General features: G+C 36.2%; 3 protein-coding genes across 4 annotated transcripts; 2 read left to right on the top strand and 1 right to left on the bottom strand.

Moving 5' to 3' along the window:
* The first annotated feature begins 7,492 nt into the window (after positions 1-7,492).
* On the top strand, positions 7,493-13,376 carry LOC118439209 (putative uncharacterized protein DDB_G0290521). Its single transcript, XM_035860319.1, has 6 exons — positions 7,493-7,588; positions 7,854-7,934; positions 8,716-8,793; positions 9,191-9,365; positions 9,899-10,007; positions 11,036-13,376. The coding sequence occupies exons 1-6, from the start codon at positions 7,585-7,587 to the stop codon at positions 11,285-11,287; spliced, it is 699 nt and encodes a 232-aa protein (XP_035716212.1). The 5' UTR covers positions 7,493-7,584; the 3' UTR covers positions 11,288-13,376.
* Positions 13,377-13,915: 539 nt separating this feature from the next.
* On the bottom strand, positions 13,916-17,818 carry LOC118439262. Its single transcript, XM_035860417.1, has 5 exons — positions 17,717-17,818; positions 17,513-17,581; positions 16,180-17,440; positions 14,175-14,311; positions 13,916-14,096 (listed from the first exon to the last, which is right to left on the bottom strand). The coding sequence occupies exons 2-5, from the start codon at positions 17,567-17,569 to the stop codon at positions 13,995-13,997; spliced, it is 1,557 nt and encodes a 518-aa protein (XP_035716310.1). The 5' UTR covers positions 17,570-17,581; positions 17,717-17,818; the 3' UTR covers positions 13,916-13,994.
* A 73-nt stretch (positions 17,819-17,891) lies between these two features.
* Positions 17,892-20,245, top strand: LOC118439215. Of its 2 annotated transcripts, XM_035860322.1 has the most exons (6): positions 17,892-17,989; positions 18,107-18,178; positions 18,247-18,711; positions 18,778-19,504; positions 19,805-19,941; positions 20,024-20,245. In XM_035860322.1, the coding sequence occupies exons 2-6, from the start codon at positions 18,119-18,121 to the stop codon at positions 20,120-20,122; spliced, it is 1,488 nt and encodes a 495-aa protein (XP_035716215.1). In that variant the 5' UTR covers positions 17,892-17,989; positions 18,107-18,118; the 3' UTR covers positions 20,123-20,245. The 2 variants fall into 2 exon arrangements, with proteins under 2 accessions (XP_035716215.1, XP_035716216.1); XM_035860323.1 differs by having other exon boundaries at positions 18,247-19,504.
* Positions 20,246-20,980: the final 735 nt, after the last annotated feature.

Genomic DNA, 20,980 nt, shown 5'->3' with positions numbered 1-20,980 from the left:
CTTGCTTGGCAAAATGAAAGTGTAGATTGGGTGGGGCAGCATCTCAAAAATATGCGTCATGTCAAAGCACATCTCACTCGTACACTCTTAGAAAACTGGTATTAAATCATTACCGACCGGAGTATGTACATGTGTGCCTCTACCAGAACTGGTATTAAGGGGAATTACCACTCATGGTCACTTGTATTGTGGTAATGAAAAATTTACTACTCATGAACAATTTACTACCAACCGGTAAGAAATTATTACCAAATCAATACCAGCACGAAGTATCTACCAGATTTTTAACAGTGTAGCTGGACGGATATTACGTCACTTTATTTAACGGGTGCTATATGTACATACACAAATTTTGTCGGCTTAGTTTCAAGTAAAGATGTATAAAATATAAAATATTTATTCCAATATTAAATTTTCGATTTTTGAAAATATGCATGAATAACAAAATTATTGCAACGAATTTTTGCAACCTTTGAATTGACCATTGTAGGAAGAGCGAGATGAATTTAGATAGGGGTTGGAATTTCACTTGGCGACGAAATTTGCACCCAAGTGAAATTTGATCTAGTTGTTTTTCACGACAGATTTTATGTACATGCAGTGGCCGCGGAAGCCACGTGGGGACATTAACATTGTAGGATAGGGAAGGGAGGGGTTTGTATGACGTGGGGACATTGCCCCTCAAGCTTCCGCGGCCACTGCGTACATATGTGAATGAAGTACATATGTATGTACATAGTTCTAAACGTTATTAAATGAGCGTAAGAAGTGACGATTAGGATTTATGTAAGGTGAATTTTTATCAAGTTATTTTGAGTATACGTACATATGTATATGCACCAGTGGCCGCGGATGGGTGCGGATAATGTCCCCATGCCGTATACTCCTACAATATTAATGTCCCTACAGCTTCCGCGGCCACTGATATTGTTTGTGCGTATTTTAAGATATAAATTTTAAATAAGAGAAATTCTGTACGCGTGAAAATTTTATGGCGTTATTATCCAGAGCTAAAGCTTGCATATATGCCTACACTCTTAAAAACCTGGTGTTAATCGTGACCAAACTGTGTGTATATGTTACTTCACCGTGCGGTAATAATCTGTCTCACCGAATGGTGGTAAAATTAACATCAGCCAGTGACAAGTGGTCCTCATGCGGACAAGATTTATCACCCAGCGGTAACAAACATTTTCACCATTTGGTGAAGTCACATATGTATGCACACGGTTTGGTTCCGATTAAAAACCGGATTTTTAAGACGTGTACATACTTATCTACAGTTACATACGTATATAAATCTGTTGATAAATTTGATCATGAGGATTTGAACGTTTCCATGAAAAATATTTTTGATCCATGAAAACTTTACGATACATACAACATACTTACTCATGAAAATTAATTAATTTGCGTGCAATAAAATTGTGTAGCATTGGCGTTGCATCATTTCCATATCGAGAAAAAAACGTGTGAAGCGGCATTGCTTTTATAATTTCAGGATAAATTTAACGTAGGATTAGGCGACTCATCGTCACAGGTCTAAAAATCTGAACATATTTACGCATTTCTCCGTTCTGGGAATTTATTTTTAACTTCCATCAGATCCATTTGTAGACCAGATCAGTACCAATTTATTAAAAATATGTACTCTAGATTTTGACAAGTTTTGAAGTAGGAGATCCAAAAAGAGTGAACACCTTCAGAAAAATTGGGTCTCCTCCTTCAAAACTTGTCAAAATCTAGAGTACATATTTTTAATAAATTGGTACTGATCTGGTCTACAAATGGATCTGATAGAACTTAAAAATAAATTTCCAGAACGGAGAAATGCGTAAAAATGTTAAGATTTTTAGATCTGTGACGATGAGTCACCTAATCCTACGTTAAAACTGTCTTGGTTGCACCTACTTTTATGTAAATATGCACTTGTAGCAACATTTAGCATTGACAATTTCAATTTGACATTCATGCCTGTTCAAAAAAAAAACTTTTTCCATTTAAAGTTCAGTCATCGCGATTTGTGACTGAAGATTTTCATATTCAGTAATTTTCTTTCAAACTCATTTCATTTCACTTCATCGGGCTTCATTTCTTACTTCGTCCAAGCATAAGCTAAGTATTCATCTACTTTTTTTTCGGCCGAAAAAATTCCGGGTGAAAATTTCAACCGGAATATTTCGGCGAGAGAATTAAAATTAGGGCGAAAACCAAAATATTTTCCTGAATAATTTCTGCCTGAAAAGGCCACGGTATTCACATCTGGGAAATTTTCGGTAGACACGACCTCAGCTGGGAGTTAAGCCACTTATATATTTTAATTATAAACACATTAATTAAAACGTTTAATTAAAGTTTAAGATTTCTTAAAACTAGTTAAAGAGATTAGAATTAAAAAATGCGTAATCTGAATTTACAAAAGATAAATAAAGCCAAAATTTGAAATTGGCGCATCGAATTTCGGCCGAAAACGATTTTCAGGCGAAAACTTTTTCGCCTCACTTCAGCCGAAAAAAATCAAGTAAATTTCGGTCGGGCGAAAAACTGATGCAAGTTTTCACCCGAAATATTTGCCGAGGTGAATACCGTGAGGCGAAATGGGGGAAATTTTTTCACTTTTCGCCCGAAAAGTGTGTTTTCACGCGAAAAACATGAGGTGAATACTTAGCTATAGGGTGAAAAATCGCAGTCACTCATCTGAAATGACTGAATCTTTCACTCATTTTCATTCAAATCACAGGAAATTCAGTATCGAAGCCTTCTTAAACTTGAGATCTCCTCCGCCAAAAAGTGGAAAAATCTGGAGTGCAAATTTTTGGAAAATTAGGAACTCCTTTCTCTACAAATTTGTCGTCAATAATTTTAAAATAAATTCCAACAGCCGAGAAACGATTAAAAATGTGCGGATTTTGACGGTTTGAAATAAATGAAATAAAAAATCAAAACACCTTTTAATCAACCTTTCTTTTATTCAATTTCCAGAAAACAATAACATGGAAGAAGAGTTACAACAATTACGACGCAATGCAAGATCTGCATGGACAACGGGGTCGAAGTGGTCTTCCTGCCGTGTGGACATCTCGTTTCTTACACGCGTTGTGCAACCGCCTTATCAAATTGCGCAGTTTGTCGACAGCCTACGTCAAAACTTATCTCGCTTAGAAAGACAAAAAATTGTAGATTTTAATTTTTTATATGACTCCAGTTTTTTGTAGTATGTCGGAATTTTATTCAGTATTTATTGCTAATTATGTTGTGAAGATGTACCTAATTATTAGTAATTAATTAACCATTACAAGTAATTACAGCCATGTTTATAAATTGATTCTTTATCAAATTCCCCTGAAATTAAAGGAGAATACAATTTTATATAAACCTCCATTGAATCGAATTTATGCAAATATGTACCTGGTAACTGGATATGCACGAAATGAGCAATTATTGAGAAATAAATTGCTAGCTTTATAATAAATAGTTTAACCACACCTAATTTATTTCCATACGAGTGATGAACCGCATAATAAATGAGTAGAAGTGTAATTTATATTGTACTAATTGACTTTAAAAGATGCGATTTAAATTAATAAACTAGGTTGGATTTAAATTGGCTGGAGTCAAATTCTTTGATAAATCGTACATACATTTCAATTAATTAAGACGAAAAGAATTCCATACATTTTATTGAGTTAAAAATAGAACATGAAAAACCATGGTTAGAAGTCTCACTTCCCAACTAAATGATACCCTTTAGACGTAAAAGTACATATTTACATATTTATCCATTGCTATCTGCATGAGCACGTGGGCATATGCATATGAATAAAATATTTTTGCATGGAATTCTCCCCATAAGAAAATCATCCCTCATCAATTATTGAGGTCTGCTTATCATACTCCTTCTGAGAGACTTCCAGCAGAATTAGGACTTGGTTTCTCGATGGGTAAAAAAACCAGGAGCCAAAGAAATCCGCATGCTAAATCTGTCTGTCTCATTAACATATGTACATATTTTTGTGGCTCGATTCGTTCTTATCCTGCAGTATGGTTATATTTCCAGAAACAATGCTTGATTTTCTTTTTCAAAAAAATTATGAAAATTTTCCGGCGAATTTAGAGTTTTATTTATATTTGTAGATGGAACCATTCATCAATTATTGAGGTCTGCGAGTCATAAAAATATGTAACCTGAGACTTCGTATTCGTTTACCTTGGTCCACTTCGATATGCAACCTGAACCCTTTCTTCTCGTCACGATGAAATGTGTCGTCGTCACTGACCAAGCGTTGCCTTTACATATGTCGGCAGCAGAGCTTTTTAATTAGTCAAACTTTTAATTAATTAGTAATTGATAATTAGAAGGAAAATATTTTATCTAATTAATTGGTAATTAGTAATTAAACTCAGGTTGCTAATTAAGCCAATTAATTAGCTAATTAATTAGAACATTTACCAATTAATTGGTGATTTTTACTGATTTTCTAATTAATTTGTAATTAGAATTAGCTGTGGTAGTACTAGTTAATGTTAATTAGTAATTAATAATTAATTTAGACATGCTATTTAATTAGATAATTAATTAGATTGACTAATTAATTAGAAAGCCCTGGTCGGCAGATGGTTAGGACTCCATTGTTTTTAAATTTAAATTGTCCATTGTTTTGTCTCAACTTTCCCTTTTTCCACGTATTCAACTTGGCGTTTAACACTGGGCACACAATGGAACTAAAGCGACGATGTGTTGGAGGCAGAGTGAGAATTTGAGGCAGTGTGAGATTTTGAGATTGAGTGAGTTTTTTGGGCAGAAATCTGCAGCTATGTTTTCCCAGCTTTGCCGTTAGCTTTGGGGAAAAATCACCTAAAATCATTGCAGTATTTACAAAGTACATATATACATACATATTTTTGAAAAACTGTAAAAGATTTACCGAAGTATTTTTCAATTAAATCATGGCAGAAATATTGTTATGTCTAAAAACCTAGAAATATGTAAAATCATTTCGAAATTTTTGCCATCTATACGCACATTCATAAAGTCTAACTGTCAGTCGTCATCAAATGAAAAAGATGCATACATATCCGACCTTCATCAATTAGTCAATGATCTGCATCAGGATTTGCATACTCTTTACTCACTCAGTAAATGCAAAACATTGCAAAAACTTGTCCCGTCTGAGATATGAAACCTGACACTGTCTCGACTCTGATGAAGCTGCTCCAGTTTTAAGCACATCCATCCGCACAGCTGGAGATTTGTACATACTTTCATGAAATTCTTCTCATGAACTGTTAAATGTAAAATAAGTTTATGTATGAAATTTATTGATTACGCGTCTACAATTGCCCCCTGTCGTGGTGGTGGTTGCCATGGAGACGACGGGGGTGGGATTTTTGGGTGCGCGTCTCTCTTTGTTAAGTCGTAGTAAGTAAGTAAGGTGGAAAAAGTCCACACAGTCGAGTTTTAGTCGTTGTCAAAGTCAGACATTTTGGATTTTAGTCGTCGTGGTAGGAAATCAAGAGTAAGAATTGTGAATTCTTTGTAATTGATGTCCACGATTAATTTGTTAATAGTAAGTCACCAATCAACTCGTGTTAGTGCAGAGCTCTGAATTGTGTTGACAAATTAGTAATTTGTTGGAAATAAAATCTAGTTTAATTAGATAAAATAATCGTATATTCACTCAGTCGCTTTCTTTAATTCCAACGAGCAAGGCACAATTAAATATTCGTAAAGACACTATACTCCGGGTAGGTGATAGCTTGGTTTTTACATGAACCAAGTCAACAAAAAGGGTGTACAAAATTGGTAATAACTCATGAATGACACATGCTGCGTAGGTATTTGCTACAGTGGGGCATACCTGTTCACTTTCATTCATTTGAGTGATTATGATACTGAATGAAAATGAATTTCCTGTGACTTGAGTGAAAATGAGTGAAAGATTCCGCCATTTCTGATGAATGACTGTGAATGAAAGATTTTTCACTAATTTAATTTTTCACCCTATGCTTATGTAATACATGGCGTGAAGTAAGAAATGAAGTCAGATGAAGTGAAGTGAAATGAATTTGAAGGAAAATGAGTGAATATGAATGAAAATTTTCAGTCAGAAATTGGGATGACTAACTTTTGAATGAAAACTAAATTTTTGAACAGGTATGCACTGGGGAGCAAGAAGTGCAAACAAGTGCGAGAAATATGCGCCATCCAGCAACGCGCCGTATTTACAGCGGGATCGCGTTATTTCTTGCGCCTTGCATTTCTCCCAGGGAAAAATATTTCCCTGCAAGAAAACCACTTTCTTCTCCTCCTTATTTCTTAATTTGGCCCAATTTTCTGCCCAAAACCTTTACATATGTACACTCTTAGAAACCTGGTATTGAAAAAAACCTAACGGTATTGATACGTGACTCTACCGCCTTGGTATTAAACGGTTATACCATATTGGTATTGGACCGGTATTGAAATTATACCTCATGGTAGTAATTTTAATACTAATTGGTATTAAATTTTTTACCACGTAGTATTAATTCAATACCGGATCAATACCACGCGGTAGAGTCACGTATCAATACCAACGGTTATTGATTTTTTTAAGAGTGTAGGGCAAATTGTTGCGCAGAAATTCCACGCCTTCCTCGACCACTAGTTTCCTTCAACTTATTTAATTCGCTGCTACAATTACGGCGGATATCGCTACTTAATTTTTAAGTGTGCTTCACATCTTAACGTCTCTGGTTACTGAGTATATGTAGTAATTAAAAAAATGCTGACTCTGCTTTATCAAAGTTCATGACAAATTTCGCTCTACGAATGAAACTATGAATGTCTTGCTCATGTTAAAGATGTAAATTTCCTCGTGGATGGAAACCATGTGCCTTGATGGGAGACGAAATTGGATACTTTTATTTTGCATAAAAGAACCAGTGTTCCGTTTTTCACAAAACCTTGGACCTAATAACTCTTTTGGACCCTGTCCAAAAGTGTCCAAAACTGCGCGAAACAATTTTGGACAACTAAAATGTCCAAAATTGACCTAAATGTTACAAGTTGTTTCAAAATGAACGACTTTTTTTTGCAAATCTATGCACAGATATGTATGAATCTCCCATTAATTAAGAGCATTTTAGTGAGTTTTTAATACCACGAAATTTAGTAAAACTTTCGTTTTAACAAGTTTTCTTGCTAACAAGAAAGTTAACAAATTTCTCCAACCATGCCGCATTACGGCAAAATTCTAAAAATTATTTCGAGATTACGAATCATACATTTGTAAAAAAAGTCGTGACTCCATTTTCTATTTTGCACACTTTTTCCCATTTTGAGCACGTTTTGACATTTTGCACGTTTAAAAATTCCTTCTCCAAAACTGGTTAAAACCACGGCGAAACCCTGGAAAAGATGAATGCCTTACTGGGAAAAAAGATATGTGCTGATGTCTCAAAATGCATGCATGCGTAAATAACTTCATCCACTCGTCAGTTAATTAATTCTCTCCAAGGATTCTCTTTGCTAGAGAAATCTACATAAATCTGCATAAATCTACATTTTCGAAAAATTTCAAAATTTAACAAGGTTACGCAGAAATGGGTAAATATATTTTAAATACATTTTTTACACGCACTTTTTACCATATTTTTTATAAAAATATTAATAAGACGCATAGAAACTTATTTTTTTGCAACCTCCTCGAGTAGATATTCCAAACTTTACGCTGTTTTAAATTATTTTGTAAAATTTTTACAAATATTTTAGTTTAAAAAAAATATTCATGAAAAACATTTCGGCCATTTTTTCAAAAATACAAATTTCCAGGCTTAAAAACATTTCTGCTAATAATTCGAAATATTTCCAGCCAAACGATGTCCTTCCGCCGAATTGGGGAGCGCGTCCCCGGCCCAACTGCCAAATCCGACCACGGTTCAGGATGAAATCGGTAAAAATTTGGGCATCCAAAATCTTTAGTTTTTTTTTAAATCGATTTTACAACTGTTCAAAAACCGAATTTTATACCCAGTCAAACCCCAGTTATCGATTTTTGATAAAACAAACTATTTTGGAGCTAATGTTAAATATTTCTCATTTTTTAAATAAGAATTAATTTTTCTGAAATGCCTCATTACCAAGGCAATATTTAATTTTAACTTTGCATTACATTTTTAGCTATTATATTTACAAACGTTTTAAAACTTGGACAAAAACCGATTTTTAAAACAGTTTAAACCCGGTTTTACAAAGAATTGAAAAGTGGTTTCTGAAAATTTTCCGAAATCAAATTATTGAAAAACCGATTTTGCCAAAATTGGAAAAACGGGTTTTTAAAATCGTCCCATTTTAGACGCCTAGTCTGACAATGCGATGGTGTGAAGTGTAACCCTCCGATTTGGTTGAAATTTTGAAATTATGTGGTCTATGTCAATAGAACCAACGTTTCTTGATTGCGGCAGTTTGTGCGATGGTCAGAATTTGCCAAAATTTTTTAGCATGATTTTTAGCACAGGAATAGAATGGAAGTTGAGTTTGCTTCCTCCGCGTGCGAAAATTTCAACTTTTACCTCAAAAATTTTGGCAAATTCTGACCATCGCACAAACTGCCGTAAGAAACAACGTTGGTTGTATTGACGGGGACCACATAATTTCAAAATTTCAACCAAATCGGAGGGTTACACTTCACACCATCGCATCGTTAGTTAACAATAATTTTTAAATATTTCCAGCCCAACCCTCTTCTACTTCCGACTTTTGGGCGTCATCCCCAACCCAACTGCCAACTCCAACCACGCCCTCGGATCAGGGTAAAAATTCATTCGAAATATTTTCCAATTAAACAATAATTCTGAAATGTGAGAACCCCATGTATTACGTCATCAAAAAGGTGGGTGGGTTTGGGTTTGGGTCGCTCATCTTACCCATGATAAGCTAAATAACATGGGGTAGGAAAAATTAGGAATGGGCGGGTGGTTTAAAAAGAGGCATATTTAAAGACCATAGAGTTTGATATTTACATAGAAGACGTTACTCATGGCCAGATTTCAACGCGGAAATAAGGATAATTATAGATAATCGATAAGCCGTTAAAATTTCGATGTTCAAAATTTTTAAAAATACTAAATTGTGTTTTTTTAAATTTAGAAATTTAAAAAGTAAAACTGTAACTCTGTGCGTAATACGTGGGCGTCCCTATATTTACAGCCCAACCAGGTCCTTCCTCCGCAGGGACGTCGTCTTTCCCCCTGGCCACGCCCTCGGTTACGGAGAACCCCAGCCCGGAGAGGATTATGACGTCGTTGAAAATTCTGAGCACGGCGATGTCATGGCGACAACAACAACAACGAAAATATTCAGAGAAAAATAGCAGTCCGCAGAGGTGGGCAAATAATAAAAAATACTATATTTTTCCAATGTCAAATGTATTAATATTTCAAAATACCATATTTTGAGCTCGGTTATTCTCAGGGTTTGGATTTCCTCCAGGGCTGTTACACCCACAAAAAGACGAAAATCCATGTCGAAAAGGCAACAGTGTTACACAAAATTCGCATTTTTAACTTTTTATCGCGATCAAAATACTGCATTTTAAGAATGTTTGAAAAAAAAACATTTAATGACTGCTAAATGTTTACCGGGAAGACAAAAGTTAGTCGAAAATACAGGTTTTGCGAAGAAATTAACTTACCCCGGAAAAATACTCAGTTTTCACGATTTTCTAAAAATACAACATTTTTTCATAAATAAAAAGCCAATTTCTTCATAAAAAAAGCCATATTTTCGCACGACTGCTGTCTTCCCCACGTAGATTTTCGTCTTTTTGTGAGTGCAACAGCCCTGGAGGAAATCCAAACCATGGTAAGAACCGAGCTGGTGTACATTTTAACCAAATATTTTGCCCATCCCTGCCAGTTTGTCGGTGCCCTGTCCCAATTGTCACCAGCAGGTCGTGATCGACCCTAAAATTCTGGATGAGGCGAAAAACCCTCGGAAGCCCACCACCTTAGAAAACAGAAAGAAGGTGACGATTTTTATATTTTATTAAAAATTCTATTTTTGATTTTTTTTCATGAGAAAAATTGTTTTTTTTAATTATTTTTCGTCTATTTTATTTTCATTTTCTCACGGAATAAAGAATCAAAATTCTTCCACAATTTTGCCAATTTTGCCATTGTAATTTTTGCCAATTTTACAATTTTGCCATTGTAAAGAGTTGTACTGTAAATGAGTTGTGGGTATTATAATGTTAAGCATTTTTACACTCCTATGCATTTAAATTCGGGATGGAATCGTAAAAATTTTAAATGAATACAAAATTTTAACTTATATATTTTGAGACTAAATTATTAATGAGCCAGAGACAAAGAACGAGCTCAAAAATTGAAAATTATAAATTTTTAAATTTATTTGGAATTTTTATCAGCGAGCTTAAAACTTCAATTTTGCACAAGACAGTACAAAATTAAGGTCAACTCATCGCCATGAAAAATGTTTAAGGTTCGATTGTATGAGGTTTTGAATTTAAATTTGTTGTCTCAACTTTCCCTTCTTGTATGTATTCAAATGACGATTTTGAAATGTGTTAATCTCCTTGCGTTTTTTAAAAAATGAAGATTTTATTCCATCTAAAAATCGATAATTTTTAGGTTTTTCAAGACAGAATTTTGATGTTTTTTCTTCCGTGAGAAAATGGAAATAAAATAGAAGAAAAATAATATGAAAAAATGACTATTTTCTCCTAGAAGAAAAAATAATCAAAATTCTACCCTCCGAATTTTCTAAACCTAAAAATTATTTTTAGACGCAATAAAATATTTATTTGGGGCCGTCCATAAATTACGTAATTATATACACGATATTACGTAATTTATGGACGACCCCTTCTACAGAAAAACGCGAGGAGATGGAAACGTTTCAAAATCTCCAAATGAATACATGCAAGAAGGGAAAGTTGAGATCACACAAATTCAAATTCAAAACCCGGATCCAATGGCACCTTAAACAAAACTGAACAATTAACCATTTCAATCCTTTCGTTACTATTTTTAGGAAATCGCGTTGCGCTCCCAGGGCAAAGAATTGCCCGCGTGGCTGCAAGCTTATCGCTCCGGGCAGACGATGGACGCGGCCAAGCTGCTTCATCTGCAATATTTTGGGCGCAGCGAGAATAGCGCTTCCGAGCGCCTAAAGCCCAGCATCGAGGTTCCCGAGGCCCCCACGTCGTCGTCGGAACAGGGACCCCCGTCAACCGTCGGGCCCGAGAAAAACACGCCGACTCAAGTGTTGGCACTTCCGTTGTAGACAAACATTTCCAGCTTATAATATAGAAGATAAATTTTTTCATGGACATAAAACTTATACTCGATGTATGAATGTACGTATGTAAATTTAATTCACACTGATACTGATACTAACAATTAATTTAGCTTTAACAAATTATAATAAGCCATCGATTAATTTGCATATTAATATCTCCACCCAAAACTATAAACCAGCTCCAATTTACAAAATGTAATGATTTTTAACGCCATATCAAAACACAAAATGCATCCACAAAAATGTTCTTAAACCAAAATTTATTACCTTTCTCAATTAATTAATTACATAATTTTACTTTTAACAAAACACAAAATGCACCCACAAAAAATTCTCTTTAAACCAAAATTTATTAAATTTTCAATCAGTTACTTTCATAATTTTACATGAAACAAAGCACAAAATGCATCCGCAAAAAATTCTCTTTAAACCAAAATTTATTAACTTTTTAAATCAATTAACTTCATAATTTTACTTTTAACAAAACACAAAATGCACCCGCAAAAAATTCTCTTTAAACCAAAATTTATTAAATTTTCAATCAGTTACTTTCATAATTTTACATGAAACAAAGCACAAAATGCATCCGCAAAAAATTCTCTTTAAACCAAAATTTATTAACTTTTTAAATCAATTAACTTCATAATTTTACTTTTAACAAAACACAAAATACATCCGCAAAAAATTCTCTTCAAACCAAAATTTATTAACAAATTAATTTCACAATTTTATTAACGTCTCCTCCTTCTTGCTAATTCCTTATCCTTAATCACCTTCCGTACCACAAGCCCCGTTCCAACGCCGGCCGCCACCAGCACCGCGGCAGCAAACCCCACCGGCCCCACAATAGCGAACCCCCCAAGCCCCGGTCGACTGCAGGGACGCGAATAACGACTCCGCCGCCACATTTCCGATTCCCGACTGAATCCCCGCCGCAATTCCCGCGCTCGTAAATCCCGCCGAGCTCAGGGCCGCCGTCGCCACGGTGGGGACCACCACGCCCGCCGCCACGCCAGCCCGGTCGTAATTACGGCGATTTCTGCGATACCATGCTCTGACGAGGGTTCAAGTTCTGGGGACGTGAATTTTCCGTGGGTTCGATTTTTGCAATTGTCCCGAGAAACGGGGAAAAAGAAAATCCGGGTAAATTGGGGCCGAAAAAGGTCCCCCAACGGAGAGCTTACGTTACGAGTGTTCTCCCTAAAAAATTCGTAAAGTTTGCTCCGAAACGGGGAATTCTGGAAAGTTTTGAATATTTTTGGGAATTTTCCAGTATTTTAGAGAAAGTTTCGAATAGTTTTGGAAATTTTCCAACATATTAGAGGAAGTTTCGAATACAGTAGTTCTAGGAATTTTCCAAAATTTTAGAGAAAGCTTTGAATATTTCTGGGAATTTTCCAATATTCCCAGAAACATTCTAAAAAAATTTCTACAGTGCGTTTTAAAGTTCTTTTCCGGTTAATAAGCCTCTTGTCTCGGTTTTCGCCCCTTTTTCTACGGCAACCGCAGTTTGCACTATAAATCGAACCTTCGGAATTTTCCTCTTCCTCCGAGTCTTCGGCGCATCTTTGTGACACATTTTTTTCCTGCAAGTTTAACTTATCAGATAATTAAAACCAGTGGCCGCGGAAGGAAGTGTATGGACAGAGGGACAATGTCCCCACATTTACTCGATGTCCCCATTATCTCCCCATCTCATACAAACCCAGCCCTCCCCTATCCTACAATCGCAATGTCCCCACATGTCCCCACGGCTACTGATTAAATAGACATGCTAAGATGCAGGGTGGTTTATATGTCAGGTTACAATGGAAAAAATTCCTAAACTTCACGGATTTGGGATTGAGATTTTTACTAATTTTTATCAAACCTTATGGAACACTGATTACAAAATTCTTAAAATATTGAACTTCAGAGGCAAAATTTCGGTAACTAATGGAGACTTGCGATCATTGTAACCCGACATTTAAACCACCCTGTATTAACCTATTTATTTGTGATAATCATACCTTTTTGATGTTAGAACTCCTATTCTCCATCCTGCTCCTGCTGCTTTTGCTTTATTCCCTTGAATTTTTCACCAATTTTAGTAATACTGTTTGTACCACAAACTAATTATAAGAACCCGTCATGCATTTAATCCGTTTACTTATGTACAAACGGAATATGTACGTAAATAAATATCTTAAAAAATCTACTATTTTATCGAATTTCTTCGTTTTTTTCTCTAGGCTTAAGTATAGTTTAGGTTTTCTATGGATGATTTTAGAAATTCATTTTTCTAGATTTAGACAGGTTTTTCGACAAATTTTCTGACTTTTTTTAAAATTTCTGCGATACACTATTTCACTGGTATATACGAATAAATTAAAATAAAATCTAGCAGTATCTAACTACAAAAGTCCATTAACTTAATGCGTATTGGGTTATTGTTGCAGTAAAAAAATGCGATTCTTACTGCTCTTTATACTACATTCGAACATCTGTAATTGTTGCTTGTAATGAGAATATGTAGGATTACGTATTAAACGTGTTACTACATATGATAGTAAAGAGAACAAGTTGAATTAATACGGAAGATTTATTTAAATATTCATCCATGGATGGAATGCATCCTGCATGTGTAAACTTTACAAAACTTGTGTAAGAAATCCACAAATGCTATTCGGGAAGTCGTCGCTTCGTCAAATCTTTAATATTTATATGCCCCCCTACGAAAAATCGCGAACTTGGCCATGTTCATATCCATTGAACGTATAAAATTCAATATTTTCTTCACAGATTCTTCTCCAAACTAGAAACAAATTCAGAATCAGTGCAAATATGTAAATAATATTAAATTTCATTTCAATTAATTTGAATAACATCTCACATAAATGTTATCGATGATGACCTTGTCCTCAACTGCATCCATCGCGACGAGAACTTGCTTAAGCTGCTCCATCTCGTCCGCGAACAGCCTGGCGCGCACTATTTCGCGATGCGCCATAATTTCAAACGTTTTCAAGCCTGAATCAAAATAGGGAAAAAATAAGTAAAACAATAAAATGTGACAAAATTTGCAGAAATTTTCGCAAATTGTGAAACCGTCATGCTTTCAATAATCTTCTAAAAAAACTTATTGATCCATTACATCGGCATCAGAGGACATTTTAACTTGAAGTATTTATTGTTGCAAGCTTTCGATATTCATACAGAATTTCTTCATCAGGCAAAAATATATTTGTAAACTAAAATTCATGTGTACGTTTCCTCCTCCAAGTCAAGTTTTGTTTGATATCAAATAATTACATGGTTACATTTATAAATTTTTACGTGGACTTTGAGGGCTATTGTGTATATGTTAAAAAGTTTGTTAGTGTACTTGACCAGATAGGGCTGACTGCGACTCCTCTCGAAATGTTCATCTTGTTAGTGGTACTTTTGATGAACAGTGCTTCTTTAAATTTCCGAAAATATCTTCTAGGTTCTTTTAGAATTAATTTATACGAATTTGGGTCCAAATTGTGTTCATGTTCATGCATGTGTAGAGCAACAGGAGATAATCTTACATTTCCACTTCTAATGGCATGAATGTGTTCCTGAATTCTTGTAGTATAATCACGTCCTGTTTCTCCAATATACTTTGCTGGACAATTACTGCATTGAATTGAATAAATCCCACAATTTATTGTTCTCGGTTTCTCTTTAGTGTTGGTTAGCATTCTGGATAACTTCGGGCCAGGAATGTAACCTATTTTCATTTCTAGTTTTCTTTCTAGAAATCGTGCAATTTTTGTGGTGGTTTCACCTGCCCACGGTAAAATAATTCTTTTGACTGGTTCGCCTAGTGAGTTGTTGTTATTGTTATACTGCATTTTGTTTTTGACTTTCTTCAGTCTGTATTCAATCATTTTTCGTGGGTAATTATTTTCTTCCAAGATTTTGATTGTGTATTTGATTTCATTCTCTAAATGGTCTTCATCTGACAGTCTTAAAGCTCTTGTCAGCAGGGTATCCGTTACGCCAATTTTGTGTGCCGGGGGATGAAAAGAGTGATAATTCAGGTACAAGTTTGTATGCGTAGGCTTCCTGTAAATTTGATGACCAATCGAGTTGTCCGGTTTCTTGTACAGCATGAGATCCAGGAAAGGTAATTGTCCCTGTTGTTCATCCTCAAATGTGAATTGAATGGATTCATGGAACGAATTGATTAGACTTAAAATGTGGCTTTTCCTTCGAATCCTTATTATGGCAAAGACGTCATCCACAAATCTACGCCAGTAGATAATGTTGCGATTGTTTTTGACAAGCTTTTTTTCCAATTCTTGCATAAATATTTCTGCGACTATTGGTGAGATGGGGGATCCCATAGCGGTACCTTCAGTTTGGTGATAAAATTTGCTATGGTATTTAAAATAGGTGGATTTTAAGCAAATTTTAATCAGCTCCATTAGATCATTGATTGAGAGTTTTGTCAGTTCATTTAGGTTATCATAATCTTGAAGTCTTTTTTTGATGATTTTCAGGGTCTCTTTTATGGGAACTTTTGTGAAAAGTGAGACAACATCAAAAGAAATCATTTGATCCCCTGGTCGTATTTTGATATTTTTTATTCCTTTCACGAATTCTTCTCCATTTTTGACAGTATATTCATGTTTCGAGGCTACTTTCTTCAAAATGTTGGACAACATTGCTGCAAGATTATATGTAGGGGAACTTCTGAAATCTACCACCGGCCGGAGAGGTGTGTCTGGTTTATGCACTTTAGGTGCACCGTAGATAAGTGGAGCTCTGGGAGTTTTTTGATTTATTTTGGAGTATTCTGCATCAGATAACTTTTCATTTGTTTTCAATGAACTTGAGTGGACTTCAATTAAATCTGTAAAAAAACTTACCTTTGTACAATTCCTTAGCATCCAACAAAGTCTGGATAACATCCTCGATTTCTTTCGGAAACGTGGGCACCGCAATGTCAAAATGTTTCAAAGCCTTCCAACCCACACACGCCTTGAGAACCACGCCCAACTCCATCCCACTTACGCCCCCACGCCAGTCCGTTCTTTGATAAGTATCCAAATCAAACTTCTCCACGTTTGGAAACGCTGTCATCAATTCGTCCAAAAATGCCGGATCGTGGATCTCGCGAATCATTAAACTCGTCACGTTTCCAAAGATTTTTTTCGTGTCGAAAATGTTTTTCAAAATTTCATCCAGACGTTTGGACCAGGTAAATGCCTTCCCAATCACGAGTGTTTTCAGGCTGGTGGCATTTTGCAAGTAGTCGCTACACTCCAAAATGTCGACAATATCGTTGCGAAAATTTTGTAATTTCGACATCCTTCTGGGCAAATAGAATGCAGAATTGTTGAAGAAATCGAACTCCGCTGACTCCATGTTGAACTTATCGTCGTCACAGCCAAAAGATAAGGTGACGAGTTGATCACCGACTTGACCCAAGATTCTCGACAGGTTTGAAAGCTGGTCGTTGGCGCGAGCGATGTCGAGAGGACGAACGTTGTGCAATGCGATGATTAGGGAGGAGAGGGATTTAGAATTTGCGAAATTTGGGTAAAATCCCCATGGAATTGTGACCTCCTGTAAATTTGGCGAGACTTTGACGACCTCCTCGACAAATAGGGTGAGAAATGGGGTCACCAGCTTGGAAGTTAGGGTGAAAATGGTCAATTTTTCTTTTGGTGGGAAGCGTTGCAGAGTTTCCTGCTTGCCAGAAGTATTCGACTTCGTGAATGTGCCGGAAATTCGCAACCGTTTCAAATTCGGACAGCAATTTTGCAGGATTTGGTAAATCGCTGGAAGACAGACTTCAAATAGGATGGAAATGTCCAAAACTCCGACCAGGTCGCCAAATTTGTCACAAACGTGGATAAGTTTGGCGGAGAAAGAGTTGTTGAAAACGTTGTGGTTTAAGGAACGGGCGGAGCACGTGGCGTTTATCCGTTTCGCGAGTCGGTCCTCCATCTTGAAACAGAGTGCGAGAAATGGGACAGGATCGTTTGGGAAACGTTCGTCCTTGTGGTGAAGATTTAGCGAGAGTCTCGTATTTGGAAGGGAGAGGACCACTTCATTCCAGAAGTGGGAAACGAGTCGACAAGTTAACAAAGGGGCGGAGGTCTTTTTCAATATTTCCGTCAAAATCTGAAAAAAACAGGAAAAAATATTAATTTTGCAAATTTTTTACAATTCATGACAATTTTATATTTTGATTACAATCGGATTATTTAGTGCGATCTGCTGCGCGCTCCTTTCTTCGTGAGGAAGCTCCATTTTCGGTAAAACCTGAGTTCAATTAAATATAAAGGTTCGATTGAGTATTTAAAAAAGTTAAAGTTATTTCAACATGAAATTATTTCATGTCTTTTCTATACAATTTCCATTTCCATTAATAAGTAACAATATTCTGTAAAGCCTTACCAAACTCTGAAGTTGATTAATATTCAAGTGAAGTGTGAAATTTACAAGTAATTAACTGACAATATTTAACAGTATAAAAATATTTGCAATTTTTTTAATTTGCCGTGCCAAATTTATTCGTCCCGCGCAACCCATCAATCTCAATTTCCTCGTCTCAATTGTTCATCCTGCGCGACAACAACATGTGTTCTCTCGCCAAGAAGGGCGAATTTTCACGTAATTAATTTCACAAATTTTATACTTCGCCAGAATATTGAGCAACTTCACGGTTTGGTAAAATGTTACAGAATTTACTAGCATTAGCTCTAAATTTTAATGAAATATGAAGTGTTTAACGTTTGCAAATGCTTAATTTAAAGTATTACAATTTTGATATTTAATTTAACCCAGGTTTGATGCAAAATGGAATCTCCTCAGGAAGAAACAACAAGCGTGCACCAGATCGCACTAAATAATCCGATTGTGAGCAAAATAGAAAATTTTAAATAAAGTAAAAATTCCAATATTTTCTCCTGCCTTTGACCTTTCAGATCTTGACGGAAATATTGAAAAAGAGCTCCACCCCGTTGAAAACTTGTCGACTCGTTTGCAAATTCTGGAACGAAATGGTCCTCTCCCTTCAAAATCCGAGACTCGCATTAAACCTGGCCAAGCAGGACGACGATTTTACATGCGATCCTGTCCCATTTTTCGCACTATGTTACAAAATGGATGACCGTTTGGCGAAATGGGTCAGCACATGGAGTGACCTTCCCGAGGATGAGATGGAAATTAGTGGAGCCAGCCAAGCCAAGTTGATGCACCTTTGCGACAAGTTTGGCGATCTCGTCGAAATTCTGGACGTTATCATCCACGACGAGGAAGACTACCTAAATTCAATCCATCTAATCTTGCAAAATTGCTGTCCGAATTTGAAACGGTTGCGAATTTCGTCTCCATTTACGAATTTGTATTATCATAACTACAAGAAAATTCTGGAGGGGCTCCCCCCTAAAGTAAATTTGACCTTTTTCTCAGTTACTTCCAAACTGGTGACCCCATTTCTCACCAATTTTGTGCAGGAAGTGGTCAACGCCGCGCCCAATTTAGCCGAGGTCACGATTCCATGGAAAGTTTTTCCAGATTTGGCGAATTCTAAGCGTATCCACTCCTTAACCATCGCTTTAGACGGCGTTCGACCAGACGACATCTTTCAAGCGGACGACAAGCTTTCCCAACTGGAGAAAATCTTGGCGCAAGTTGGTGATCAGCTTGTCACCTTACGTTTCGGCAGCGTCACCGACAAAGCCGTCATACCCACGGGTTTCAACTCTTTCAAATATTCTGGATTCAATTTACCGAAAAAGATGTCGAAATTGCAGTACTTTCGAAACCACATGGTCGACATTTTTGAGTGCGGCGACTTCCTGCAAAATACCAAGAGTCTGAAAACGCTCGTGCTTGGGAAGGCATTTACTTGGTTGAAAAGTCTGGATGAAATTTTGAAAAATATTTTCGCCAAGAAAAAGATCTTCGGAAACGGGACGAGTTTGACGCTTCGGGAGATCCACGACCTCAGACTTTTCGACGGATTGAAGGCAGCGTTTCCGAACTTGGAGAGGCTGGCGTTGGACACGTATGGCGAAACGGACTGGCGTGGACGCGTGAGTGAGATGGAGTTGGACGTCGTCCTCAGGGCCTGCGTGGGTTGGAAATCGTTGAAACACTTAGACCTTGCGCTGCCCACGTTTCCGGAAGAAATCGCGTATGTCATCCACGATTTGTTGTATGCTGGGGACTTGTACAAACGTGAGTTAAAGAATTTGCGGAAATTTGTGCAGTTTTTTTTGCACACTTTTTGAACCCTTTTGAGAATTTAATTCACTCTGAATTCTATAAGTAAATTATACGATATGATATCCAAAGTAAACTTACTCATTATCTTATCAAATTAACGTTACCTTGGATTTAACATAGTTTACTTACGATTGAATTCGGCGTGTATTTGCTTTCAAGAAAAGGGAATCATTATTTTTAAGAGTAAACTACACACGCAAGGTTTCAGAATTTGTGAAAATTTCTGTAACGGATTTTCATATTTTAATTCAGGCCTGAAAACCTTGCAAATTATGGGGCATCGCGAAATACTGCGATGCACGCTGACCGACGAGGAGCTGGAGAAGTTTAAGCAAGTTATCGTCGCGTTGGATGCCGTTGAGGACAAAGTCATCATCGACAACTTTTCTGTAAGAGATGTTCTGGATTTGATTATGCAAATTTATATATTTTTTTTTACATACATACATATTTGTACTGATTTGTTTCCAGTTTGGGCAAGAATCTGTGAGCAATATAAAGGATTTCATACGTGCAAATAAAATGAACCTGCCCAAGTTCGCGATATTTTTGGGGGGGAGCTTATCTTAGCTAGCGACTTCCGTGACATAATGTATGGATTTTTGACACCTTTTGTGTAAGAAACATTACACTTTTTCCTTTCTTAAATTTTGTAGAATTTGCACATGTTTCTTTAATAAATAAATAAATAAGTCTGGATGAAAAATTGTACGTGCTATTTCAATTTTTTGTCTTGCTCGGTTTGTTTTGGTTTTGTCCTCCTTGTTCCAAGGAACAGAAATAAGACCAGAAATTTCTGAATCTTGTCGTTAGAAGTTTTCTGTCATGATTCATGACTCATGAATAACATTTACTACCACAACATGTTAAAATTCTGAAGTACATTAAAACAAAATCCCATTTGGCGAAAAAAATATTTCACCCATTCTACGGCATTTTCAGTGCAAGGTTTTTAATTTACCATTTAGCGAAAAAAATGTCACATTTGGCGAAAATGACGATTGAGTAATCAAAATTACAGCATTATGCAATTGGACAAAGCTTCCTGAATCATACTAGATATTAATTGAAACGATTTAAACCTAATGCCAATGCTAAATAAATATATTACAATCATGATTCCCACACTACCTCCTGCAAAAAAATGAGAAAAGCCATTTTCGCAGGCTTGCATGCTTACTATTTTTTATGTATGCACACTGGCCCAGCCACACAACTCAATTAGTACATAAATTGTCTAATTTCAAATATGTACGTGGGGTTATGGACCTCTACAAGAAATTGGGTGATAGGCGTTATCACCGCGCGAGTGGAAATAGCAAGCGTCACCGTAATGGTGATAAACCTATCACCGTTATTTGTCACCATTAGTGGTGGTAGCCACCAGTACCCTTACGAGGGGCTGCCAGGTGGGTATTTTCCCCAGGG

Source organism: Folsomia candida, unplaced genomic scaffold (assembly GCF_002217175.1).
Source record: "Folsomia candida strain VU population unplaced genomic scaffold, ASM221717v1 Fcan01_Sc032, whole genome shotgun sequence".
NCBI lineage: Eukaryota > Metazoa > Arthropoda > Collembola > Entomobryomorpha > Isotomidae > Folsomia > Folsomia candida.
This window is presented reverse-complemented; position numbering and strand designations above follow the sequence as displayed.